The sequence below is a fragment of the Pseudochaenichthys georgianus genome, chromosome 7 (assembly GCF_902827115.2).
Source record: "Pseudochaenichthys georgianus chromosome 7, fPseGeo1.2, whole genome shotgun sequence".
In the NCBI taxonomy this organism is placed as follows: Eukaryota; Metazoa; Chordata; class Actinopteri; order Perciformes; family Channichthyidae; genus Pseudochaenichthys; species Pseudochaenichthys georgianus.
Genome location: NC_047509.1, coordinates 11,576,787 through 11,603,697, shown reverse-complemented (window position 1 = coordinate 11,603,697; position 26,911 = coordinate 11,576,787). Strand labels below are relative to the sequence as shown.

At 42.7% G+C, this 26,911-nt stretch overlaps 1 protein-coding gene across 3 annotated transcripts; it reads right to left on the bottom strand.

The window, feature by feature from the left end:
* Nucleotides 1–994: 994 nt before the first annotated feature.
* Nucleotides 995–26,572, bottom strand: baz2a (bromodomain adjacent to zinc finger domain, 2A). 3 transcript variants are annotated; one of them, XM_034087953.2, is made up of 30 exons: nucleotides 26,472–26,572; nucleotides 24,944–25,067; nucleotides 23,982–24,851; nucleotides 21,301–23,259; nucleotides 20,828–21,091; nucleotides 20,381–20,734; nucleotides 20,208–20,268; nucleotides 19,975–20,083; nucleotides 19,789–19,890; nucleotides 19,426–19,648; nucleotides 19,230–19,291; nucleotides 18,349–18,414; nucleotides 17,866–18,249; nucleotides 17,531–17,785; nucleotides 17,216–17,430; nucleotides 17,036–17,110; nucleotides 16,754–16,928; nucleotides 16,613–16,675; nucleotides 16,383–16,527; nucleotides 15,697–16,301; nucleotides 14,937–15,270; nucleotides 14,276–14,431; nucleotides 13,996–14,156; nucleotides 11,516–11,581; nucleotides 11,120–11,403; nucleotides 10,726–10,861; nucleotides 10,436–10,582; nucleotides 9,837–10,072; nucleotides 9,560–9,703; nucleotides 995–2,725 (listed from the first exon to the last, which is right to left on the bottom strand). In XM_034087953.2, exons 2-30 carry the CDS (start codon nucleotides 25,065–25,067, stop codon nucleotides 2,566–2,568), a joined length of 7,935 nt encoding a protein of 2,644 aa, XP_033943844.1. In that variant the 5' UTR covers nucleotides 26,472–26,572; the 3' UTR covers nucleotides 995–2,565. The 3 variants fall into 3 exon arrangements, with proteins under 3 accessions (XP_033943844.1, XP_033943843.1, XP_033943845.1); XM_034087952.2 differs by having other exon boundaries at nucleotides 26,363–26,562; XM_034087954.2 differs by lacking the exon at nucleotides 26,472–26,572 and adding an exon at nucleotides 25,843–26,135.
* Between the last annotated feature and the right edge of the window lie 339 nt (nucleotides 26,573–26,911).

The following is a 26,911-nucleotide window of genomic DNA, read 5'->3' as shown; positions in this document are numbered from 1 at the left end:
TACTATAATATTACTTTTCTTAACAGACTAATGTAAATCTCTTTTTAGGCATGCTTGTCACAGCCTGACCTTGTATTGCCTCTCTTCCACCTGGTGTGTTTCCCTCCCTGATGATTACCTGCTTTGCCCTGGCTGGTTTCTCCCGTCCCTAATCATCCCTCGGTCCCTGGGTATAGTCTGTGCTGTTCCCTTGTTATTGCCAGTTCGTATTGTCTGTTGAATAGTAAGCATCCCAGGTAGTATGTCGTAAAAAGACTTAGTATAGAATGTTGAAAAAATTCTTAGTATGTCAAAAAGAAAAGTAATGGTATATTTATAAAAAAATAAAAATAAAAAAAAAAAGTCATATGAAATCATTTAAAAGGAATATAACAGCAAGTCAAAAAGTCAGACTATAGTAGAGAATATGTCAAAGTATAGTATTTTGTAAAAATAAAAAATGTTGAAAAAAGGTCAACCTACTTTTTTTAGTAAGTTGAAAAAAGTAATAGTATGTTTAAAATGTCTAAGTATAACATGTCAAAAGAAAGTCATATGGAAAATACTTCAGTAAAAAATTCATATTAAGAAAAAATCATATTAAGATGCAAGTCAAATAAGGACAGTAAACCAGCACCCACAAATTACTACATTTAAATAGAAACCCTCAAGATGTAATGAGAATCAAGACTCAAATTCTACTAAATATAGATAAAATAGAGAAAACAAACATTGAAGAACTTTTTTACTTTAATATAGAGTAAAAAAGCTTCATTTGTTACGTCACATCTTTATTATTGAACCAACGTATATAAAGTGAATCAAAATGGCAGTCATATTTTCTGTTTTGGTAACCAAAGACCAACTGTAAATTGCTCATTATTGCCTGAATGCACTAATGAGCAATTTAGAGTTGCAATACTTCCTAACCTGCATGTTTTACTGACGGAAGAAATGTAAAATTAAAGAGACACATGGAGAATGCAGAGAAAAAGATTCAGATGAGAGAAAAAAATACTCTACTAGATGTGGTTTTTATTCAACTCACAGTACATTCTACAGATGCACACGTGTTACATCACCTAAATACAACAGAGTCTTGTAATACCTCCTCTTAAAAATGATGAATTGGTCCTAAAAATATAAAGGAACAAATTTAAAGTCACCAAAACTGTACATTATTAAAAATTCACTTGACACCACGTTTGGTTTGAGTCTTTTTTTTTCTTTTTTTGTTGAAAAAACGTCTGTCCCTTTAAGTGTAATAAGGAACGTTAAAAGTACAATTTTCCTATCAATGGATTTAAACTCAGTGTATGAAACAAATTTAAATAAAACCCAGACTGTGGAGTCACCCTGTCGCCTTCATAGCACACCATCCATGCATTGTAATTGTAAAAATGAATGCAAGATGTTTTTTAAACAAGAAGGAATGTGCCCAGTCATTTGCATTTTAAGATCTAGAGGATTTTATCCTCGCACAGATCAAACCGATCAGATTAAATACAGACAAACAGAAGAAAATGTTGAACATGGATCAGCTGCTCAAATATGGGTTTGAAGCTGCAAACACCAACCTGTCTTGGTTCAGTTTTATACTCTAAAAGAACAAAATTGCATCATTTAGATGTAGTCTTTCAAACACATCTTGTGATAAATTACTTTTAACAAGAGGGACAGTGAAATATAAGCATAGAATGACTAACCAACACTAATCAAAATCCCCGTTTTAGAAACCAGTGTCTTTCACACAGCAGCAGAAAGTCGGTATGTGAGTGAAATTGTATGCATGATATAGTGTGTGTTGTGAAACGTGTGAATGTGGGGCGTGCAAGACTTTAAGTGGAGGTTATACAACGTCTACTTGTGACAGTCCATTAACAGATTCCTTTTAGTTTAACTGGCCTTTTTCAGAAATCACCTAGACATCTCTATAAGGTAATCTGTACACATTCACTACACGCTATTGCTATTAAATAATCCCAGCTATTGTAATCTGTATATATATTTATATATAGAATATATAATAAAAATATATTGAGCAAAAACTTCTAGGCATAAAATCACGTTACATTATATTTCCATTGAACAGGTAATAAATGGCCCGAGCTCAGTGAAGAGTTTTGATCCATTTTGTCGTCGAGCGGTGCTTAGCAGGTCGGCTGCAATAGTGTGGGCAGTCCCTGACCCTGAGAAGAGCCTGAGGGCCAAAACACCTGGGGCCTGAGACCGTCACCACTGCACAAGCTGGGCCTGAGCGAAGGCCTCGCTACGACATGGGGCTTGTGAAAAGACGTGACAGCTTATGATGTGCTGAAGTGACGATGAAGACAAGCGAGAGACATATTCTCACTCAGTGCGGGGGGGAATGGATACAAGTTTAAGAGAGTTCAGCTGTGGGCCTGGGAAATGTTAGGCTGGTAGAGAAACCGATAACAGACAAATAGCCAAAATCTATACATATATACCTATACATGAGTACACATAGCTGGAAGAACCTCCAGACAGTCTTAATGGAGAGAGTGTGCCTGGAACGGTGACAGCACCAACAGTTTCACAGCCCACCATCGGGGGGGGAATAGGTTTCTATTTGTCCTTATTTGAGTAGAACTCCGCCCAGCGGCTCTCAAAGAATAGCCTCGTGGCATGTCCAGCCGTCCCCACCTCCGACGAGTCCTCGTTGAACAACTCACAGTTGTTGAAGACAAGATGAGCGTCCGCCGCAAACTCCTCACAGTTGCAGTACCTGAGGCACAGACAGAGGGGGGAGGAAGGATGAGCATGTTTCAGTAGAGCTGACATCTTTTAGTTCACACGTTTGTTTTTATTCTTGCCGACTGACTTTTTTCCAATAAAATGATTATTGCATCACTGGTAAAAACAAGATTCAAAGTGTTTCTTTTGCATTATTCTTTGTGGAGGAACTCGGTTTTAAAGATTTAAATCAGCGTATCAATAGTCATGAAATCGCATGAACCTTATGGACAAAGTGATACATTAAAAAAACATAAGCAAACGGCTTATAAAGGGCAGAGGAAAGAAAATACACTATTAAAAAAGGAACATTTAAAGATAAGATAGGACTTTATTTATCCCGAAGGAAATTGTTGTGCCATCGCTACACAAATACAATAAACACAGCAACATAATAATACAACTGTACACTAACAGTGCAGTAAAAAGAGCAATTCAATATATACAGCATATTATTATTGGGTAATATAAGTTGATTTCCCTTAACCCTCCTGTTGTCTTCGGGTCAAATCTGATTTACTACTGATTTACTACTTTCATCAATCATAACTTTTTAGTTTTACATTCGATTGCATTAAGGCTTTATGATATCCTTCACAGTAGACATTTGAACATATACAATTGCTAATCACCACTTTCATTGAGTTTTGGATGATTTAGTCAACTTTGTAACACCATGGTGTTCCGCTATAAAGAAATGGCATTAGTAACCATCCGGATCAGATAAAACACACACAAACACCCCCACACACACACATACTCTAGATGTGTTCCCCCCCCCCCCCCCCCCCCTTATGTGCCCAATCCCCCTATGTCAGGGGTCGGCAACAGGCGGACCGCGGTCCAGACGCCGACCTATACGGACCAATAATCAATACATTAATAGGGGATTTTTCGGCGCCTCCCGCTTTTTTAACGTTGATTTGGGTGACTTGTGTAATTCGTGGAGAACCGAAGAGTTTTCGTTTTGGGGGTGGGGAGTCAACTTCTCAATTCAAAAAAGAAGAAGAAATCTAGACCGCAAAAATAATTAAACAAGCGAGTACCTGTTTTCTAGGCCAAGGACAGGTTCCTTGAACACAACACGAGCGTAACGTGTCTTCACGTGGTATGTCTCGTCTGAAAGGAGTGCTGACAGAGAGCACCGGAACGCCGCTCCAGCTCTTCAAATATTGCAGTAGGCTACCCATAAGGAGCCGTACACATGCCACAGTGTTTACGTGGCTGTGTCTTTAGTTGTAAGCACAGTGGCGATCTGTTGTTATTAGCATCTGGTTAGCTAGCTATGCTAACGAATTTAAAGAGCTTTTCTACAACCAGGTGGAACAGACCTCTCCCCTGAGAGGCTCAAAAAACCTCAGCTCAGTGAGGTTAAGGCACACCTTGAAATGATGATTATAGTTATTAATGAGACTAAATGAAAAACCAGGTATAAAATACTATATGACAGTAACAAAAAAAGTTGTTAAAAATAACAGGAATAGAGTTTAAAAGGAGTGATTTGTAAAATATCCAAAAAGAAAAATCTGCTTACAGTTCTGTTTCATATGGGTGTTGAGAGATGTATCCATAGATCTCTTCATGTTGTTCTCAAAGTGCACCAGATTGATGCTTTTAACGTCAATATTTAATATTGCCGGGGGAGCATGCCCCCGGACCCCCCTAGAGGAGGTTAGGTCCCCCCCCCCACTTAAATCATGTTCATGGATAGGATACTAAATACATTTGCACACATCTTGTGTCCATATCTTTCTGTGTTGGTGGTCATGCCACACCGTGCGCATGCATGCATGCGTGAGTCATGGTGAGATATCTGGATTAAGAGGTTGATTTTTCTTTGCACAGTATGAAAGAAAGGCCAAATGAATGGGCTGTGATTTTAGTATTTTTAAGCAGAGGTTGAGTTCAATAATTGGTACGGCCCTCGGAGGATGTTGTAAAAATTGAAAGGAAAAAGGTTTCCCACCCCTGCTGTAAATAATAATAAAAACCCTTGATTTATAACTTAACATCTCTGTCTCCTATTGATCTGAGTATATTATAAAGAATAGCAGTTAATTGAAGCATTATAGCACAGGCCTTTTTCAGATGGTATATTACGCAGTTTTTTTCTGCTTCGAATAATTCTCTCTTTTTTCACCATACCTGTGTTTGCATCACTGTAACCAATGAGCACCTGCATGTGTATGAGAATGGCCCTGACACCATTTCAGCCCAGATTTACAAACTCCTGGCAGGACAAGCTCCAGCTCAATTCTCACACTGAATTTAAGAAAAGTGAGTGAGGGACTGCAATATAAGAGGGAAAGAAAGAGAAACTTTAAAACGGTTCAATTGTTATGATGTGTAAAGACTGATATTGTTCTATAATCGTCTGAAACTGTTAAGTCATGATGTGAAACGGTTAACAAAGAAAAAGGGAAACTCAAGCTGCTGCTACACTTTATTTTATTTATCTAAAATTAAGCACTTTTAAGTAGGGGTGCAACAACTAATCGACTTAATCGATTACCAAATTAGTTGGCAACTAATTCAGTCGTCTATTCGTTGGTGACGTCATTACATGTGTTCTACACCCCGTTAAGCTCCAACGTTATCGCTCTTTTTTATCGGTACAGGAGACATTTAAAACATATGTCATATGTATTATTGCTACATAAACATTATATTGCAGTCTTAGTGTCGCCAACTCCGTTTCTAATATGCAATATGACTACAAAATGCGTCTATAATGTATTTTTGATCTTCCCAATTCAGACGAGAGATCTCTCCCCCGCCTGCTTGCGAGGGGGCGGGGCAGTTTACACACGCAGCTGCTACATGCATGTAACACACACACACACGGAGGAGATGGCGGAGAGAACGCGCTCCGAGGGGTGGTTAAACTTTAGCCGTCTCAATGTGGACAATGCTCGTTACCAAAAGTGCAATAAGAGTTTAGCATGTAAGGGCGGTAACACGAGCAATTTGTCTAAACATTTAGGAAAAGTGCTCCAGATCCAGACGGAGAAATGCACCGGGTTCGACTGTCTCTCTAGCAGCTCTGCAGCCCCATCCACGAGTAACGTGTCCACGTCAGGTGTTATGTATGCTAGCAGCAACTCAGTTATAAAAACATGGGTTACTGATTAGAGGTAACTGAGTTATTTATTTTGTTAAAGTTTCAGCTATTCCGTTTACAGTTCTGTCATCACATTATTTAATATGATTTGTTAAAACATTGTTTCTTTTGATGTGAAATATTATGCATTTAATTAAAATAAAAAGCGATGTTAGTTTTGTTCACAATTTGTTTAGTTAGTTTACCTTATTTCTTGTCAAAAGAACCGTTAATACTATCGTTAAAAGGACCGGATCGATAAGCAGTATCGATATAAGTAGTAGTACAGTTAAAACCTTAACGATCCTGTGACGGAGCGGATCACAGAGTGACTGACTCCGCCACTGACAGCCGTAGCGGCGACACACACACCAAACATTTCCTGCTCTCTTCCGTTCGTCAATAAATCAGGTTAAATCATCACTAAAACGTCCACCTTTTCCCCCTTCCTTTCTGTAGCGTGACCACAAGTGCACGCTTGTGAGTCTACAATTATTTCAACATACATTTAACTATATTACACCATACTTACGTGGGGAGCGGCAGGCGGAGCGGCGGGCGGAGTTTCACCGCCGTCTCCCCAGCAAAGGGAAGGTGGAAAAGACGGAGGCGCATCACTTCCGTGATTTAAATAGGATGTAATTTATTATTTATTTTGTGTTTATTAATTATGGAGAATGACTGTTAAGAGGTAGTTAACCTGTGTATGTTTGGTTCAGATAGTTTCCTCATGTTTGAGGAAATTACATTTATGTTGACAATGTGGTTTGGAGATAATTGTGTAACCGGTTGACGGTAAGCCTGTGGGGAGGGGCTATGGGTACAAAAGGGACGGTGTTGGCAATGGAAGATGCATTCGGGAGATTGTTGCAGTGAAGGCAACAGCTAGAATGTGTTTACTCCATGAGTAATAGACAACCAAATTTGGTAACTTTGATTTTGTTTATTTAAGTTATACTGTTTCACTTTTATCAAACAGTATATATTCTTTTGTTGCCGTTATAAATAAAGTTTTGGAGCTTAAATCATCCGACTAAGCCTATGTTTTCAACGGACAAATAGAACCCCGTCACAGATCCGAATAATCGATTAATCGTTTCATTAATCGATAGATTAATCGTTTGTTGCAGCCCTACTTTTAAGATGCACATATTTTCAAAAGCTATTTTATTTATGTTCTCTATTTTATTTTTTAAATGCAGCCCGAGAGGAACATTACACATAGCCACAGTATTTTACTGTATATATCTGTATAGTTCAATGTTAATAGACAATAAATTGTTGTTTTTGAATTGTACTTTCTTTATTTAATTGGCAGTCAGTTGTTGATTGCATGCAGACGTTGATAAAGCTACAGGTCACTTCAATATATATCACACTAATTCATAAAGCAACTTAGACATGTTGATGTTCCGGACCTTTGCATGGGGACATTTTCTCTAACTGGACCTCGTTGAATTTTAGTGAATCACACCTGGCACACAGAACAATGACACATTTCCCGCTCTTATGTGCCCATCCCCCCACATGGATCACACCTGGCACACGCAATACATGTTCAGTGTCTATTCTTTGTTTATTTACTGCAGTTTTTCATGTATACCAGTAGTCTGATACAATATTTACAGTTCGAAAGGGTGTTCAATTTGGTGATGATTAACCTGTTAAGCCCTGAGCCTGTTTTTCAGGTATCAGGCTCGAAAAGGACATTCCCAGAACAAATGACCATATCTTCCCTTCTAAAAGGGTTAAATTAATAATCTTTTTTCTCAAAGTAATGATAAACCTGTGAGTTGGATGTAGAAAAGTCAGAATCAATATAGATGTTTTTTATTTTAAAGAAAATTCAGATTGAACATGGTAAAAAAAAACTGTAAATTATAGTGTCCGTCCAAAAAATATGTTGTACTTATAGTGAAAACTAACCTTGGATGATGGGTTGGTAGACTAAAAGCTTTAGGAATTCAAAGTACAACATATAATAAGTACCCTGTATCAAGATTGATGCAAAACAAGTGATATGTGACCTTTTTAGATAGATTTAGCAAAAAAAACCTCTTCTGGGGCCATTTGGGTGGATTTTCCTTATCTCTGGCCCCCCTTCTTCGATTTTGACATGTGACATCTCTTTCTGACCGTTAGAGCCAATATAATCGAAGGGGAATCTCCCCACACACACGGTAAAACGAAAAGGTGGGGGCTTCGCGGACGCAGTTTTGCTCCAGAGTGAAGCTGTCTCTAGGTCTGACATCTCAAAACCGAAAAGCAGATTTATTGCTCATGGATGATCAGAAATCATTCAAAGTGACACAGACACATTGGATTAACTTCAGCATCGTTTTAATGCCATTGAAGACCACTTTTGACCAGACTACCACACAGGTGAGCCATTTTTCCGTATTTAGCTAACTATCTCCATATGTTTTGATGTGTGTTCTTGTTATTATCTCCGAGAATTCGTATAATTGAGTGATAATGAGGGTACCCATCGATTCTGTGTCCCCTCACGATGTGAAACGATGGGTTGAGATGTGCAGCAAAGATAAATAATAAGGTTTTGGGAGTGAATTTCGGTGCAGTCATCTGTTAGCATTTTTCGCTCGTTGCTAATTCAGAGGCTCAGCGTTAGCATTGTGTTATTAAAAAGTAACACTTTTCTTTGTGTGAAACCGCTCAATGAACTACATCTCCTGTCTCGCACCACACACCAAGACGGCTGTCACGTTAGCACAAGTATTAAAAGAGGTTAACATCACTACAAGTCTGGGCATGTTGAGAGCTGTACATACACACAAGGGGAGTTAGTCGGTTCCGTAAGAGCCAGCATACAGGACCGGAATTCTGGGATTTGTAGTCTTTCTAGTTGCGTATTTAATCATAAGCCGCGTTCACACCGGAGTACTTTTCCCCTTTAGTTCCGTTAGTACCCCTTATGTTGCGTTCACACCAAAAAGAGTACTTAGTGCCAGGAACTTTTACCCCCATTTTTAGTGCCTGCCGAGAGGTGGTACTATCCTGGGGGGAAAAAGTTCCCCAGTTCTGATTGGCTGGGCGAATTGCAAACCACGCCCGTAAAACTCTGAAAAGTTTTGTGAAGCCGCCATTGTATTTGTGGCATTAGCATTATTTGCATTAGCATTAGCCCCGCACACCAACAGAGAGAGAATAACTTATGGCAACACACAAAAAAACATGGAGCGGTGGAGTGATGAGGAGGTGTCGGCGTTCTGGCGATATACTCTGAAGCCAGTCCCCAACTCCGGGGACTTCCGGCCGGGAATTCGGGCGGCAGTATACGCCGCGAAGTTGTTTGCAGCCTGCCAGTAAACCCAAAGCAGAAGAAGACGAAGTGACGTCAGCGGCTCATTTGCGTAATCTTCCCTAAGGGAAAAGTACTCCGGTGTGAACGCGATTGGTACTTAGTGCCCTGGGGTAATAAGTGCTAGGACACTAAGTGTCGGCACTAAGTACTGCAAAGTACGCGGTGTGAACGCGGCTATATTTCAACAGTTTTACGACAAACTGACTTTTTTGTCTTGGAAATCATTTTTTAAGATTGACAAACATCATATGTGTAATTCGTGGCACAATTCAAACGGGATCGAAAAATACGTTTTCTCTCCCCATTGACTTCAATAGATACTTTTTCCGAAATAAGGTCCCATGGGTCGGAAGTAGATGGGCGGGACTTCGCCTCTCTATAAACAACGTAGTGGTGAAACTTACATTCCCTGTAGCAGTTTCTCTCTCATGGTGAAGAAGTCCATGGGGGTCTTGACGATGCGGCGGTATCCTGGCACCAGACGAGGGTTGACGGGTTCAAGGAACGGCCAGGCATCAGCGTGAGCCTCCATCTCCATTAGAATGATCCTGGTAGGAAATAAAAATAATTAACACAAATCCATCACAATATAACTGTCAGAACGGATGTCATCCTGCAGACTTAAAAATGACTTTGAAACCCGGATGTGTAAGATGAATAAAGATCATCCACAGCACTCACTCGCAGAAGGTGAGGTCGGGCTGGTTTCGGGTCGTCATGCGGCGACGTTTAGCGGCACTTCCTTCCCCGGACGGGCGGGAAGACGAGGAGGGGGGGGTCACGGTCTCCTTGAATCGTGTCGCCATGCCGTCCCTGGAACGCCGTGTTGTTCTCTCATCTTCAGAGCTTTCGTCTTCATATCTCCTCTTCTTCAGCCTCAATCTCTTTTTGGACGAGCGCGGTGACTCACTCTCCTCCTGAGAGTGTGAGCGGATAATGGATCAGATTGAGCCGGCAACGAATTGAGCAGCACTTTTAGTTTTAAAAACTGATATATCTCACAATGTTCCGGCCTGTTTTCATATATTTTTATCTTATATTTCAGTTTCATGACTCTGTAGCACCAGACAAACACTAAGATACCAAGGGAAATGTCTCATAAGTCAAAACCTTATATAATAAACTAATTTCTGGTTAGTTACCCTAACCCGATGCAGCACAAAACAAATTACCTGGAAGGACACAATTGATACAAAATGCTTTTAGATTTTTCATAAAGCCTAATTTGTGCTGCAAGTTATTTTATTATTTTCGTATAGGTATCACAGGATGGTTCTGACCTGGGCAACGCAGTGAGGACAAAACCAGTCTCCCTCGGGCACCTGGGTGATTTTGGGCTTCAGGCAGTACATGTGGCAGCCTCGATCACAGCCGTCACACAGCAACAGGCAATCATCGTTGTCTCCCTTCCTGCAGACCTGGCAATTCTGGATAACAAGCATTTGCTTATTAGGATGACAACAAATGTCAGTTTGGTTATTTCTTGTGTCATTTTGTGCCGTGTGCTCCTTAAAAAAGCAAGTCACCGAAAGTCCAAGTACTAAATATCTTGGGAGGAAATGTTTCTTACCACTTTAGTCACAGATCTCTCCCAGGCAATGGCCTTCTCCAGCTGAAGTATACACAGACAGACCTGGGGGGCGCTGCGGCAGCGATCCAGAGCCTGTCGCCATGTTCGTAGTCGAGACGTGATCTCACTTTCCAAACTGAAGCAGAAGAAAATCAGAAACAGGTTTATTACCAGGTAGGTTGACACGTACGAGGAATTGGACTTGGTGTTGTGGTGCATACATAAAAGTAAAACTAAAAAGTAAAATAAAAATAGAAAACTACTTTAAGAAAACTATGACAACATTACAAAATACAGCAGTATTTACATTGATTAAAAATCAGAACATGTGTTAAAAACATAAAACCAACCAAACTTCTCCCCTGAACCGTAAATATAAGCCTGTTCTTCTCACCTGAAGACGTCCATGGGATGCTCTTCTCCCGGGGTCGGGGTGAGAGGAGCGAGGCGCATCACCTCGGCGATGTTCCACAGCGGCTCCTTCAGGTAGCGCCGCTCAATGTTTCGCTCCAGGTTGGCCAACCGCAGCACGGCCAAGTCCAAGGGATGTGTGCCGAAACGAGGAAGGCCGGACCACTCCTTCTTAGTTCGAATAATCCAGTCATCACGTGGGTCGGCTTCGTGTTCAAAGTACTGGAGATCATCACGTGTGGAGTCTGGCTCAGGGATTGTGTACGGCTTAAAAAGAAAACAGCGAGAGTTAGAGTATTAGTCAAAGTTAAATAAACATAATTTCTGTTTAATGTAGAGAGTTTGTAGGATTTATTTTATCAAGTATTTTAATATTTACCTCAAATTCTGAGAATTTTGTCTCTGTGTTGGGTTCAGCTTCGGTCACTGCACCTTCAGGTAGAGCCTGGAAGAACAACAAAAGCAGATATGAGCTTTTACTGCCACTCGGATGTAGTTGTACTGTTGTGAATGAGACCGTCTATCCTTAGCACATATGTCAGTTTATACAAATTGTCACTTCATGGGTGGAAAATGGCTCAACACACCATCTAGTGTTTAAAATCAGCCAAGAAGCTTGCAAGGCAAGTGCTGACAAGAGCAGTTGGTACCTATAAATGTCAGGATATTTATATACAAAACATTATGCAAACGCCTCTGCCTCTTTTTTGTATTTTTCAGAGGTGCCATAAACTTTTGCAACCATTCCCTGCTAGTTTCCATTAATTAAAAAGTGTGCTACATCAGGGTATATGCAGGAATCCTGAAGTCAAATTCAATACCTTTTAAGACCTTTTTTAAGACCCTTTCCGTACATGTTAAGGCCTCATTGACACTTCCAGTTTTAACCGGTTACATTAGCGACACACTTTACTATATACAGTATTGATTGTCCTTCCTCCTTATCTTCCAACCATTTGGACGCCAACTTGCATTTCCCCATAACGATGTTGTTTAACAACCGGCGTAAACGGACCTTCGCGCGCTATCAAGCAGTGAGCGTGCGATGTCCTGTTCAGATGACGTCAAACCCAACGGGATGCCATAAATAAACTACACAGAATCACACTACACACCTACGCAATGATTACATTCAGGCAGACTGTAGAATACAACCTCTTTGGACAATTTATATACTTATTGAAAACAAGCTACAAAATGTAATACCTTGGAAAATGCCATTTCATACTTTTTAATAGCCTTCATTTTCGCTAAATTGATTTATCAACTTTTAATACTTTTTAAGACCCCGCGGACACCCTGCATATGCCGGTCCCAGTAGTGCAGGGGTGCTCAACCAGTCGATCGCGATCGACCGGTCGATCGCGGGGAGATTCCCAGTCGATCGCGAGATGTGTCTAAAAATAGAACCACAATATTCAGTTTTATCGTTAATGTCCTGTAACATAATCTTCCTGTGCCAGAATAATGCACTTGAACGCATCAAAGCTTTGTGATTGGCCGGCGTGACCCCATGTGTCGGGGCGTGACTTGTGGGCAGTGGGCACTAGTACGCTGACGTTGTCCGTGTCAACAGGAGTGACAGTCCGCACACACACAAGACCGCAATTATGGCAGAAGCAAAAAAGCCCCAAATATATCATTTTCACTCCGAGTGGGAGGATGATTATTTTTGTATCTATTCCAATTCAAAGTCCATCTGTCTCATCTGCAATGCGAGCGTGGCTTTATCGAAGAAGGGTAATTTAGGAGCGGCATTTCAAAACAGTGCACAAACGCTACGAGACGGAATTCCCTCCTAATTCTGCCCTACGCTCCAAAAGGGGAGGGGCCTGAAAGGACAGCTAAATGCACAGCAGTCCATTTCCACCAGGCCCAACAACAAGAGCAAGGCTGCTACCAGAGCATTTTAACGTGTCAGTCACGTTCTTGCGAAACACATGAAGTCTTTCAAAGACGGCGAAGTTGTGAAAGAAGCATTCCTGGAGGCTGCCGACGCGCTTTTGGGGACAGTAAAAATAACAGTAGCATTTCAACAGGTTTTTTATATAATAAAAACTCAAGTTAGATATCGTTATTAATCAGCTGTAAGTTTTAGTTTGTTTGAACTTATTCATTATAATTATTGCACAAAATGGTATAAGAATGCAAACATTAAGATCTGTTCTGTTTAAATTGATTATAGTCTATTATCAATTCAGGTTAAGAAACTAGTGTTGCTTGCATCCTATTTTAAAAAAGGCATTTATTTTTATACTCGACTAAAATGCAACACAAAAAAAGGGTTTGATTCTATTAATTTTGTCTTTTTTATTGCACTTTGACAGCAGATTCCTGTGTAGCTTCAGATCTTATTAGTAAGCCTAATTTATACTTTTGTAGCAACACCATTTGTATATAATGGCAAAGAAAGGGTTCAGAGTCTTTTCTTTTTTCCCTGTGTCATATGTGGCAGCACTGTTCAATGTTTCTTGAAAACATTACCCACTGTAGTGACGTGTGAATAAACTCCAACTCTGTATCAACAACACTGTTGTGTAACTTCAGTTAAATACTTGTATGTGTGTAGATTAGAAAGAGGTAAGATAAAGCATCTGCAGTATTTTATGAAGTATTTTATGAAGTATTCATCGTACGAAGGTCAGTTTTATAAAACTAGAAGTGTGTATTTACCTGGTAGTAGGCTGTCAGTAATGGCTACGCCTCTCTATTTGGACTGGTAGATCTCGGCAGACTGGCTACTTTAAAAGTAGCTCTCGGTTCAAAAAAGGTTGGGCACCCCTGCAGTAGTGTCTCAGCTGTAGCTGTTGCATCACTAGCTGATCCCAGTAGACACACAAAAAAAGAGGTGGTTCTCACCTTCAGTAGGAGGTCGGCTGCAATGACCCGCTGCTCCAGGTCCTCCACCCACTGTAGGGCATTGATGTCGGTGCCCATTGCTTTCTCCTGAACTTGCCAGGGCTGCTGCAGAGTCTCCAATAGAACATCCTTCTCATCTACCTTTGACTCAAATATAGGGTCTGGACGAAAGGAACACAACAACAGTTTTAATGAGATCCCAGGGACACATGGGAAACATGGGGAGGGGAAAAGGATAAAGCCTAAATGATGTCATGTATTAATTGCAACCCACACTCACCGTTGATTGGTTTGGTGCATAGCTCGGCTAAGTGCTCCATTTGTTTGGCCAAATGCTTGTGGAGCACCTTCTCCCTGACGCCTCTTGGGTGGAGAGCCTGTAAGATGCTCTGCAGTTCCTCTGGATCCTTAATCCACCACCAGCCACGCACCATAGCTAAACAAAAACAAAAATATATATACACACACATTACAAACAAGACAGACACACAATAACTATAATTAGTTTGTTTCCGGTACATATTTGTACACTAAATGTCATCTCTGAACAGTTTTATTGTTTAGGAAATGTTAAATGTAGTAGCAGTCGGTAGTATTTTAATTACTGATATACAACTATATTATAAATTAATCATTTGACGTATATTATGTTAGAAAACATTGCAATATGTCAACCAAGTTGCTCAAAGTTCAAGCTAATGTCTTTAAATGTCTTGTCATTCTAAAACCCAAGATAATCAGTTTAATATGAAATAAAACAGAAAAGCAGGAAAACTCTATTATGAGAGGCTGAAAGAGCATTTACAGCAACTTTCGTACCAAAAATATAAATAAAAGAAGTTATGTAAATAAATTACCAAAATAATTATAACAATTATTTTTGCAAACTTTAAAAAAGGAAAAATAACATCGGTAAGACTTTATATTCAGATGCTACTTACATGCTGGTATGGGCTTGGCCACCAGTTGTGTGAAGTACTGCTGCTCGATCTCCTGGAACACGGAGTTGGAGGGACGGCCGCGGCGTTTGGCTGCAGCCGCCCTCGGCCCTCTGCGGGCAGGACTGCTGCCTCTGCTCCCTCTCCTCCGCCTGCGACCGGGCCTGGGGGGGGTCATTGGACCGGGCTTGGCAGGAGGGATGGGAGCTGAAACAGGCTGAGAGAGGGGTGGTGCTGCAGCAGGAATATCGGAAGCAGGTAGTGTGGGGGCAGCGTCCTGTGGTGTTGCCGGGGTGACGGGGTCAGCAGGGGTCAGGCCAGGCATGAGAGGGTCCGGCTGAGGAGTCGAGAGAGTTTATATATTTATTTAAAGACCACATAAAAAGAAACAAATCCCTCTACCTCATTGCATTTAAATATTTAAAAACAGGACCACTACTACTATGCATACTTGTCCTAAGTATATAGTATCAGAAGTTTATATATTTGTTGTTAGTCTATTATAATGTATTCTAACTTATGACTTTATATAATCTATAGATACTGTAATAATATACATCTTTCTATTGTTTCGATGTATATAATTACTGTTTATTTATTACTTTTTACTCGTGTGCAATGCCTGATAACCTGCTGCCGCTGTCACAAAATAATTTCCCAAGTTGGATTTAATAAAGTACATCTAACCATCTATTTATCCATCCATCTATGCATTCTTAAAGCATCATTAAATACATTTATAGTTATGAATGTGAAAGCAAACCTTCAGGAGTGGAGCAGTGAGTTGTGGCAGGGCACTCAGGATCTGAGGGAGGGGTTTAGGCGGTGAGCTGGGGGTCTGCGGCTCGGTCAGAGAGTTTTCGTCGCACGGTTGTTTGGGAAGCAGGTTGAACCACTGTCCCTGTTTCTCCGCCATCTCCTTCACCGTCTCCTCCGGTCGATGACCCTCCGGAGCGTCTCCTGAGGCAGAGCATGCGCCGTTGGTCACTCCGCCCTGAGATAGGTTGAGCCAGCTCTTGAAAGCCGCCTGTGTGAGGTCATGTGGGCCACTGTTTGGCGATCCCGGTCCTTCTTCCCCCCCCGTCTTGGCGCTGCTTCGACGCCGCCGGCGGATCTTCGCTGTGCGGAGGTGAAGCTCCACTTCTGGTTTGATTTTGCGTGGGCGTCCTCGTCCTCTTGGCATGCTCATGAGGGACGCCGTGCCAGGGAGCGCGTCCTCCTCTGGAGGCGAGGTCTGGGCGTGGGCAGCGGAGGAAGGAGAAGAAGGAAGAGTAGGAGGGGGAGATGTAGGCATGGAGGTCTCCTCAACTTTGGGCTCCTTTTTGAGGAAGTTGACAGGAACCTCGGCCACAAGGACATCTCCAGAAGCTAAATGATAGAAATATAAGTTCAGAACAAGTTTTCAAATGCAAGTCATAAGATCTCTTTTAGATTTATTCTGAGACTCACTCAACAGCTCCTCTGGCCCCTCGACCAGAACTCCTCCGAGGTGAGGTAGCGCCAAGTATCTACGCTGGTAACGGTCCTGGCCCAGCAGTACGGCCCGCATGGAATGAGATGACTGCAGCAGCTTCTTACGGAAAAAGGCTTGCCGCTGTGGAGATCCAAAAGCAGAGGAATAATTAATATAAAGCGGCACGAATGTTTAAAGAACTGCGTCTCTGTTGCGTCAGGCTTACCTTGGCTAGCTTATCGATCTGCCTTTCAAGCTCTGGAATGCTGGCAGTGGTAGGGCTCTCACTCTGTAATAGAATAGATAAACATTTAATATAGGAAAGACTAAACTCTTATACGGAGCAATCAGAACAGCAGAGACTTACATCACTGATTTTGGGCTCTTCTTTGCGTGCACGGCGGTTGCTTCTCTCCGAGGCTGGGCCACCCTCCTCCAGACTGAGGGTCTCTTCCTCGGCCACTCTGGCACTGCGCCTCCTCTCCTCAAAACACAGCTCTTCCTCCGAGCGTCCTGTCCGACGAGCTAGTGCTGCCTTCAGTCTGCAAGGGAGAACACAATCAGGATCAACATGTCCTTCAACTACAGAAAATATCTGAGTAATCTGGGATTTGTTTCTGTTTTAAAATGTAAAAAAACATGGACTTACTTCCGCAGCTTCCCCTCAATGATCCACTTGTTCTTCCTGTATGTTGCCATGTTTTCTAATGTGTTGTCAATGTCACTGAAATATAAAATGCAGACATTAATGAAGCAACAGAAATGTGGCATTAACAGATTTGTATCTACAGTGAATCCTACAGCACTTGTAATAAGTGTTTGTTCTGACCTTATCACAATGTTGCTGCTGTTGAGCTCGTCCACCAGGAACCCCAGGATGGCCGCCTTGGTGTCAGGGGTCAGTGAGTGAAAGGTTTTGGTCCTCAGTGTGTCGCACACTTCTGTCTCATAACCATGAGCTTCCAAAAAGACACGAAGCACTTCTGAGACTGTGAGGCGGGTCAGCTTCAAATCAACCAGCTTTTCCCCGAGGATCTTTACCGACTAAAAGTTGGGATTCAAAATAAGCTGTTGATTACAAAAAGGTCCACCACTCTTCATGTGATGTAATAAATAAAAAAAGGAGAAAATACTCATCACTCACCTGATAAAATGACGGCAGGCCTGGATCATGGAGCGCAGCCTCCATCAGCTTTATGACTAGGTCCTGGAACTCTCCGTGGCTGTCGCCCAGGCCTAAGAGGCCCTCCTGCAGGGTAGCAAGGCTGGGGATGTCCTTGGGTATATTGAGACCGATCAACTTCCCATAGCCATGTAGGAACTCAACCACAGCCAGGCAGTGTGCAAAAGCTTTTCCAGAAAGAACCAAACCTGGGATACGGGACAGCTCTGGCAGCGGCTGATGGAGACAAAGTTCATAAGTACAATCTTTTCAATCACATTGCTAATAAAGTAGAATAAGTTAAACTCAAAACTCACTTTGTGGTCAGTGAGACACATGTCTTCTGTGGGCTTCTTCAGTTCGTCTGCGATTATCTGCTGCCTCTTCCTCTCCTCCAGACGTCTCTGGACCTGCACCCTCCTCTCGGCTGCCCTCTTCACTGCCTGCGCCTTCTGAGCCGCCGCCTCGGCCTCTGCCTGGGCTTTAGCCAGAGCCTTGGCTTTACTCCGAGCGCCCAGCACTCTCTTACCCTGCGCTATCCGCTCCTCGTCAGTCTGCTGCACTCGTGGAGGAGCCTCCACTTTGGCTGACCTCCTGCGGCCGGGCTTCTTGGGCGCTGCAGCAGACCCTGGGGCTGGCAGAGGGGCTGTGGGGTCTGATGAGTCAGCCTTCAGCTCCAAGTCCTTGTCTGCTTGCTCAAGCTGAACCCACAAATTAAAGAGAGAACAGGTTGAGGTGAGGAAGAGATGGTGCAGAGGAAAATGCTGATCGATCATTTTGTGTTGAATCTTTGTCAGTACCTTGGCTTTCTTCTTTTCCGCTTTCATCTTCTTAATCTTCGTATCCTCCCTCTTCCTCAATCGTGCCTAAAAAAATAAACAGCAACAACAAATTTAGGGTAAAATGTCAACAACATAATAGTTAACCCTGAGATGCATAAGTGGGTCTTTTTTGACCCGGTGAGGTGGTTTTCTTGAAGTATCTTTGTAATTACATTTTTTTATCATTTCATATTCCAGCTATTCCTCAAAAAACATGTTTTGGATATCATGCCATTCAAATGTTTAATTTACATTTTGTAAATGTTGTATTACTACCCCGAGCTTCCATAAGTGGGTGAAAAATGTGGGTCCCAGGAATACATTCACTGTAGACCACACAGACGACATCACAAGTGACACCAGGAAGATTATTTTACACAGCAAGATCTGATACCTGTCAGTATAATAATAATACATTATATTTTTATAGGGCTTTTCAAGGACTCAAAATCGCTTCACAATATAAGGGAAGGTTAGGGTGGGGGTATAGGACTATCAAACTTGATCAACCAGCATGGATTGATGGGGGGTGGGCTATGAGTAGACAAGAGGAGAAGAGATGAGTTTTGAAAAGGGACTGGAATACTGTGAGGGTCTCAGAATAGCGGAGATCTTTGCATCAATATGTTCAAAACCTTTTTTTTGTCAAAATGTAAAACAAAAGTCTAAAATTATAAATAGTGAAAAATTAAATGTAAAATATTTCTAGTACGAACCAAAAAGTGATTTTTCTTAACCAAAATGACATAAAAACACATTCTAATAAGGGTCCTTTTTGACCCACTTATGGAAGAGTGTAGGGTCCAGTCCTTCGTGCATCTAAGGGTTAAACAAACAACTTCATATAGTAAATTAAATACCTTTTTCATCATTTTCTTTTTGATTTTTACAATTTTCTCCTTTTCCTCCTCCGTGAGAGCTTCTAGAAAACACAAACACAAACAGTCAGCTACAGTACAAACAAATTACAGAGGTAAATGTGAGAAGTATTAATAAATAAATAAATATAAACATATCCCTGTACACTAATGCTTCTTCCAGTTTACATTCACTCACCCTTGGCCTCAAGTCGATTCAAAAGCTTGGCGTCAACTTTGCTGAGGAGGTCGATCATCTTGGGTTTGGGGGGTCGACCTGGGCGACGGGCCAGCCCCCCCTTTATGACCCGGACCCTGCGAGGCGTCTCCTTGTCAGGGTTTGGAGGTCGACCCCGGCGGCCAGTGATGGCCATGATCATCGAGGGAACTTCCTCATTCGCCAAGACGACCCACTGTTTACCCTGTAACATATTAGAGAGCATGATGAGTCCCCCTCTACCCATTTTATAATTTATGATACAAGGTATTTTCGAAGTGTGAATGATTTGACTTTTGTGCTTTAAAAAAATGAGTATTTTTAGGGGAGAAAAAAAATACAGACCTCAGAAGTTTCTCTTTCTTCATAAAAATCTCCAACAGGCATGCGCGGGCTGAAGCTGAAATGTTCTCGAGTGACGATGCTGTCTGTGTGTTTATTCAAGTACTGGAAGAAACAGGTATGAGAGAAATGTCAGTGTTTTCACATTATCAATACATCATCACGTTTTATATTGAATTGAAGCTTCACCTTGAGTATTTCGGGGAACTGCTTCATCCTCCTTCCACAAGGTGTGTAGTACCAGGTTTCACCTTTCATGCGGTCCTCCATTTTCTTCACTCGAATCTCTCTCTTCCAACTACAGTTGAAAGGGTTCATGATTACAACAGAACAATATTTGAGAATATTTTAACACTGTACACACTGAGACCAAAATGTGTTGCATCAACAGGATGAAGACAAATCCACAAAGGGAACATTACCCATGCTGCATTGGGAACTGCACTTGCTCTTCAGTTGCAACCCTTCTCTGTCGAGATCCACCTGTTGAATAAAATGGACACAATCAGGTTTAGAATTACCTTATTTTTGTATATCATCTCTTTACAATTGCCATTACATAATGTGGATCCCCATTTACAAAACAAGTCATGACCTGCAGTGGAGCTGTCCTCATCATTTTCCTCAACATCATCAGCAGTCGTTTCGGCATCTTTCCGTATTTTTGCCACATTTCCTTCTTGGTCTCGTTTCTTAACCCTTTTTGCCTTCTTGGGTTTCTCGAACGTCGTAGTAATCGCTGAAGCGTTTGCTAGAACAGCTTCAATAGTGGCTGTGACGGTATCGACAGCCTCTCCAGTAACATCTGATGTTTCCTGAACATCCACCTTGAAAGACTTCTTCCTCTTCCTCCCCTTGGCTACCTCCTGTTTATTGCCTTCCTCTTCAGTCTTCATCTTCTCTGCCTTCGGGGTTCGACCCCGAGGCTTCCGCTGGGCCCCCTCTGGCGCTTAAAATAATAAGGAAAATAAACGTTTTCAATAAAATGTAATATTTAAACGTTTAAGTTTACAATTTAGTTAAAAAACAACATCTCCAATACCTGGGATTTTAATCCATAATGCCTTTGGAGTTCGAGGTTTCCGTTGTTTCCCTGGGGTTTTCACATGTCCTCCAGCGAGGGACACATTTGGATCAGGTACTGGTTGGAGTGGGTGTACAGCAGGGCTCTCTGCTGGGGTACTGAAGGCGATAAAGTTCTCGTCTCTCATCTTGAAACTCGGGGGAGTCATTGTCTCATCAACACTGGTCTTAATGCTAAAGCGTCCAGCTGAGTCTGGTGTATCATGTCCTTCTGCTTCAGGTCCTGAGATGAAAAAACAAGAAGATTTAATATGTGCTAGCATAATTAAGAAGACTTTTCTTCTACCCACAATGACATAGAAAACTAAAACAAGATTCTTCTGAATTAATAAATACATTTGTATTTGTTGACAATGGAAGAAATGTAAAAATAAAAAGGTTTTATTCAGGGTGAGATTCTTATTTCCATGATCATGAACTTTATAAATGTACCTTGGCGATCTGGCTGAGATGCCACAAATGAGTGCGAGTAGGAAACGTCACTTGAGTCGACAGAGGTCTCTTCCATCTGAGAGGTGTTGTTCAGAGAAGACTCCAGCATGGACCCTCCTGTGATCTGGCAGCTGTCCTGAGTCTCTTCGGCCTCAGACGTTTCCCCTCCCCTGGTGGAGTCCAGCGCCTCATCTCTGGAGTCTTCAGCAGAACAGCTGCTATCTCGAGTGGTGTCAAACGCAGTGGGTGGTTCCCCCTCAGCGTGGAAAGAGCTGTCAAACTGAGAGGTATCCTTTCTCAGGTGGAAGCTGCTGTCAAACTGGAAGGAGTCGTCCACACCTGAGCTATCCTCATCCGCATCAGATGTCTTTTCAAAGGCAGAGCTGACATCAATTCGAGAGGGGCTGTCAAAGGTGGAATCGCCTTCAAATTTCGAAGCCGTTTGCGAAGAGTCATCAAAACTTTCTTCATCGGTCAAGTGTTTTATCAGTGTGCTGTGCAGGTGAGAAGACTTCCTGAGTGGAGTCTGCTCCAGCATGGAGTCCTCTGTGTCACAGAAACTGCTTTGCATGTGCTGACTTTCAGAAGCTGTCTGTTTCTTTATGGGCTTTTGATCAGAAGCGACTGTGGTCTGCGAGGGTTTCCCAGGAAGATCAGTGAGATATTTGGGTGAGCGGATATCAGATGCATCAGTTTCAGTAGCTGCCCCCTTCTGTGATGCTCTTATGTTGCCCAAATCACGTCGAGGGGCGAGTTCCTCTGGTCTTCCATTTTTTTTGTAAGGCATCGATTTCCTATCCTCACTTTGAGCGTGGTGCTCTGGCTTGAGAGACGAATGCTTCAGTGCATGAGGAGGACGCTGCTCAGAGTCGGGGCTTTGAACCACTCCAGAAGAAAGACCCTTTGCTGAGGGCACAGACACCAAGGCAGGAGGGGCGGACACAGGAGCAGTCCTGGAGGCTTGAGTGGTTAGAAGAGGTAGGGTAGACAGAGGTCGCACTGTAAGACTTTCGTGGGCTGCTGGGGAGGATAAGTTCAACACTCCTGGTGGTGAAGATGCTGCAGAAGCAGTGGAAAGACCAGAGTCAGCAGCTGGAGAGGTGTAGGTCTGAAGCAGGGATGTGGGAGGTCTACTGATTACTGAAGGAGCTTTTGACACAGACATGGGGGGTACTGATAAACGAGAGCCAGGAGGTGTGGAGGTTGAAGATCCTGATGCTGACAGTAGAGGTGGAGCAACACCAGCCGATGAAGATTTTGCACCAACTGAAGGAACTGAAGATATTAACTTTGGGGGTCCAGGCATCAGAGATGGCTTGGACCCTTGAACCATGTGTTGAAGAGATGAGATGGGTGAAGCTGTGGGAGGCCCAGAAGATAAACGAGGCCAAGAAGACTTGGTTTGATGAGCAACAGAGTCTGGTGAAGGAGGAGAGGCAGAGGAAACTACTGCTTGTTTAGACACGCCATCAGTCGAAGGAAGTTGTTTAGACCATTTTTGAGGTGATGCCGGCAGGGAGGAGGGGGAAGAACCCGCCGACAGTGGCTTGGAACCAGCAGGGGATGTCTCGGTCGCAGCAGAAGAGGAGGGCCTGGGGCATTGCTTCAAAGGAGGAGGTGAAGAAAGTCTGGGGGGAGCAGCTGAAGATGGAGCAGAGGACACCTTGGGGGATGACACCATAGGGGGTTCAGGGGAAGATGCGGGAGACTCTGGGGCAGCAGGAGCTGCAGGGACCCGAGGGGGCGTCGAGGCCTTGGTAGATTCAGAGAGCTGAGATGACACAGAATAAGGAGGCGTATCAAAGGCTATTTCTCGACGCCGAGCTGCTGGCTGTTGTTCAGAAGGTTGACGAACATCAGGTCCCACGTGAGCCGCACCTTTGGGCCTCTGAGCAACAGGTGACCTTTCCATGCCGTTATAGCTTGTGTCTACCTCCATGGCAGGTTCTCTTGTATTCCCTGAAAGTGAAGAGAATAAATAAAATAGTTAAAACATATGCTTGTTAAGTGTTATTATATGAGGAAGGCTGTTGAGTGTATTATGTATCAAAGCATTGGATGGTCACGGTCAAGTATCCAACAGTGGCACCTGCTGGTCGATTTTTGGCACCATCCCCCCACAGCTGAGCGCAGCATTCATGTGCAAGATACACCAGTAGTGACGAAACCTAACATTACTTGTATTTTCAATCATTTCCTTACCCGTCTTTAGAATAATAGTTTTGTCTTTAAGTCCACAAAAATGAGTGTGACGTTATAATATTAACAGAAGCTTGGATAGATAGGCCAAGTATGCAAAAAGAGGAAGAAGACCATATGACTACAAGTAGCACTCAATTGTTGCGTTAAATGAGGAAATGTAAAGTAAAGGACAGTTTAATTAATGAGGAAATAAAAGTCTGATAAATGCCAGTAGTGTCAACATTTTACTTTTTTTTAGATTTTTCAAGTGTGTTTGCTAGTTTATTCAGGTTAGTAGTTCTAGGTGAGAGTTTATCAAAACAAGTTACGTTTGAGTTTGTTTTGGTTAGGGGCAGGTCTTTTGGTTTATTTTACCCATTACATTTTTCCTTATTTGTGCTTTTCTTAAATGGATAGCGTGTTCATTTTGTTCATGTTTACAACAAAAGCAGATAAAATGTATAACATGTTGATATGGAAGATAAGTGTAAAATGGTCACCTTGCATGACAGTAGACTTTCCCACATTGCTAGCATGTGGGCTCAGTTCCCTGCTGTGGCTCTTGGGGGATTCACTCTCCTGCACTGTAGACGGTGACGCTAGTGGTGAGGAGGACATCCCCATGTGGAGGGGGCTGCAACTCCCGCTGCCACTGTCCCCTCTTCCTAAACTGTGGTGCTGCGGGCTATCACGTGGAGGAGTAAAATTCTGGGCCACCGAGGGAATCATCTGAGCTTGGCCTTGGGGCTGAGACTGCTGTGAAGACGGGTGCTGTGGTGGATGCTGGTAGAATGGCATCCCATTGGGCATCAGGCCATAATGCTGTGGTTGCTGGTGCTGCTGGTGGTGGTGGTGGTGTGGGTTTCGATGGGACTGGAGGTGCTGCTGTGACGTTGGATGTGAGGGCGGCTGTTGCTGGTGGTGTTGTGACGGTGTAATTCCAGGATGTGCCGGACTCTGGTAGGTCCCATACATACTCTGGGAATTATAACTTATCTGCTGTGGGCCAGGGTTACTCCTGTTCCAGTACTGACTCCCAGGAAGAGGGATGTTTGGTGGTCCTGCCCCAGAGGGCTGGTGGGAACTTTCAATACCCCCGTTGAGCTGGTACTGTCCATGACCCTGGAAGTGGTGCTGTGACTGAGGCTGCCCCATCCCAGGGGCAGGCTGCTTCTGGGGCATCCCGTGCCCAGGAGAGGCCCCCATGGCTGGACCATACTGAGGGTGTCCTGCCCACAAGTAGTCATAGCCCATGCTGCTCTGGTGGTGGTTGCTCATGTGTGGGTAAGGAGCTGTTGGGGGGTGGGCACCAGGCGCACCGGACCCGTGTACAGTAGTGACGCCATTCACATTCATTTCGCCATTCATGTCTGTTAAGAATACAAACATTCGCATGGTTAGAGGGTGAAAGAGAAAGTGACTCTATTAAGTACATAAAGTGCAAAAGGCTTAAAATACTCACTCTTCCCCTGCTGAGAAAAACTCATGGAGGACCCGTTAGAATAAAGAGAATCCCCTGAGGAGAGTTTCAGTCCTGAGTTTGCTGAGGAGTTGGTACTATAGTTTAAATGATTATTTGAGTCCATCTGAAAATCGTAAAGAAAAGAAAAAACTAAATACAAAAATACACTCCAACATCCATTCAGTAAAATGCATAGAAGATGAAGCAGTTGATTCACGGGGCTAAGTAGACAATAAACATCACCATGTGAACTACAAATGTATCCTTTAAATTATTCCCATGAAGCCTGGCAGACGCTACGTAATGTGTACGATTTTTTTTGTAATCCTAAATGATTTTGGCAACCAACGCTTGTGACAGCACAATTTCGTTCCAACAACAACAACCGTCAAAATGTCGCAGCCAGGCAGAAACAGCAGATGCCAGGCCCGAGCAGTGAGCCGTAATGAACAACCAGAATATTGCGAGAGAAGCTCATCAATGCCGCTGATGAGGCTCCGCTAATATGAGCACATCCTCCTCGATCTGCCATTATAAATGTACGGCCCAAACACAGAAAGGCATAACCACACACATACTGTATCCGAGACCCGGTGGCATCGGCCAAGTAACAATGGAGGGATTAGCGATCGTATTTTACAGTCACGCAAAGGCCTCAAGCAATGTTACACCACCACTCACTCTTAAATAGCTACGTACACTCGTAGTACAAAAGTAACCCTCTGTATATATTTCCTAATTCATCGAGGCCCTTGCAGAAGCCGCGTTAGCTAAACCGCGCTAGCTGCGATCTCAGATGAACATTTTACTTTAAAGCTATGCTAGTCAGATAACAACTAACAGTTCAAACATGATATATATTTCATTCATTAAAAGGTTGGACATACTGGTAACTTTACCGTGACAAAAATGTTCCTCGCTCCTGCTCCAAGGTTATATAGCTAAATCATCACAAAAGAACCTAGCTAACAAACGATAGCGTGTAGCTAACTGATAGCATCATCAACCGGAGTAAGTACGTTCCTTAAAGCTGCGATGCTAGCTAGTAGCTAACTAATAGCACCATCAACCAGAGTAAGTACGTTACTTAAACTGCGATGCTAGCTAGCAGCCAGGTAGAAGGTACCGCAACCACGCTGGTGGGGAACCATGATGCCCATTATCGATAGAGAGCACCGCGGAGGAAAATAAATATCATCCAGTATTTTGATAGCCACCAACGTTATCCCTCTCACGCTCGCTTGATAACAGATGGGAGGCGTGCTTCCCTTTTGTTCACGGGCTAACGTTAGCTAGCAGCCAGATGAAGTTACATTGTTTACGCTGCACGCACACAGAGTACCATTTTTACAAAGCATCTTCCACCCACACCACCACCATCAAAACTTTCTCTCATATTTACACTTAAAGCTATCCAACCTTTTTCAGTCCCGGGATACCGAAAGTGCAGACGCATCTAAACCTTCGTCTAAACTGGTTTCGGGTGAAGATGGCACATCGGTAAATAATAAACAACTATTTGTCTAACCTTTGGGTTTTAAATTAGCAAACATGGCTGGTGTGGTCCAGTGCAGCCATGATCACAGAACAGCGCGAGCAGCAGCAGCAGTGGGAAATGTCCCAACAACAACCGCGTGCACTTCCGGTTACAGTTCCACACCAACTTCACAAGAAAGTACTTAATCATATAACAACACAATAAAAACAATATTTTGTAAAGTGAAGAGTATTTAGTGAGGTGAGCACATATATTTATAAATAAATAATAATAATTAAACATTTCAAGAACAAAAAGTTAAGTAGCAGCATTATAAAAAGTGAACAAGTAGAAAGTAATGCAGAATGACAGTAGTAAATACTATATTTCCTAGTGTGGTGACCACCTATTAATACACTGGGACATCATTCCTACATGGAACTACAGTTGGGGGTATTGTTCCCACACGGACATGTTAATGGTTTACTATA